The 967-nt window shown below is 44.2% G+C and overlaps 1 protein-coding gene across 1 annotated transcript; it reads right to left on the reverse strand.

Moving 5' to 3' along the window:
* Nucleotides 1-332: 332 nt before the first annotated feature.
* On the reverse strand, nucleotides 333-589 carry LAESUDRAFT_757533 (uncharacterized protein; the record flags this gene model as incomplete). The annotated part of the gene is made up of 2 exons (XM_040912324.1): nucleotides 333-350; nucleotides 407-589. The coding sequence occupies 2 exons, from the start codon at nucleotides 587-589 to the stop codon at nucleotides 333-335; spliced, it is 201 nt and encodes a 66-aa protein (XP_040766574.1).
* Nucleotides 590-967: the final 378 nt, after the last annotated feature.

A 967-nucleotide genomic window follows, 5' to 3' on the forward strand; every position in this document is an offset into this window, starting at 1 on the left:
CTTGGGAAATTGTCTCTGTCGACTTAATCACTCAATTACCAGAATCTCATACAGTGAGCCACAAAACTGTTGCAATGTTTGCAACAGTTGCATTGTTTGGCTTATATCTCAGGAACAAAAATAGCTAAATATGTAAACATATGTAGTTTTAGAAAGCTATGATATGAGCTTTCAAATGGCACTTGGATAAAGTAAATCGGCCTACTGGTTAGTGACATACAACATATTCTTTACAAAAGATGCATTGCAACAGTTTTGTGGCTGACAATTTTAGATATAAAAATTCTCAACTTCAGTACTTTGTGTACCCTCCCTTTGCCCTCAACACAGCTCTAACCCTGTCTGGCATACTATTTATTAAGTTCTGACAGACAGAAGGCTCAATACCATTCCATTCCTTCTGTACCCTCTCCCAAAGTTCTGCAATTCCTCCAGGTGCATTTTCATATGCTGCCAGCTTTCTTTTGAGATGGTGCCAGAGGTGTTCTATAGGGTTGAGGTCTGGAGACTGTGCAGGCCATACCATAGTCTCAAACCCATGCTCCTCTAGCCACTTCCTGGCTTTCTTGCTGGTGTGCTTGGGGGTCATTGTCTTGCTGAAATACCACATCCTCCACAGTTTTGCCCCATTCCTCTGTGCTATTCTGAAGTTCATCCTCCAGAATAGAAACATAAAGGTCAGCATCCATCTTGCCATTGATCTTGCAGGCATATCCAATCCCTTCCCAGCCCATACACCCCCACATCATGAGGCTTCCTCCCCCAAACTTGAGTGTCCCTTCTACCAGCCTATCACTGAGTCCCTCCCCTGGCTTCTTCCACGCCCATTTCCTCCCATCTGACCCTAACATGTTGATTTTGGTTTCATCTGACCATATAACCCTCTTCCAGTCCTCCACAGTCCAGTGCTGATGGCTAACAGCAAAGTCCAGTCTTTCTCTCTTATGACGCTTAGAGAGAAGGGGAC

This window comes from Laetiporus sulphureus (genome assembly GCF_001632365.1).
Source record: "Laetiporus sulphureus 93-53 unplaced genomic scaffold LAESUscaffold_10, whole genome shotgun sequence".
NCBI classification, from domain to species: domain Eukaryota; kingdom Fungi; phylum Basidiomycota; class Agaricomycetes; order Polyporales; family Laetiporaceae; genus Laetiporus; species Laetiporus sulphureus.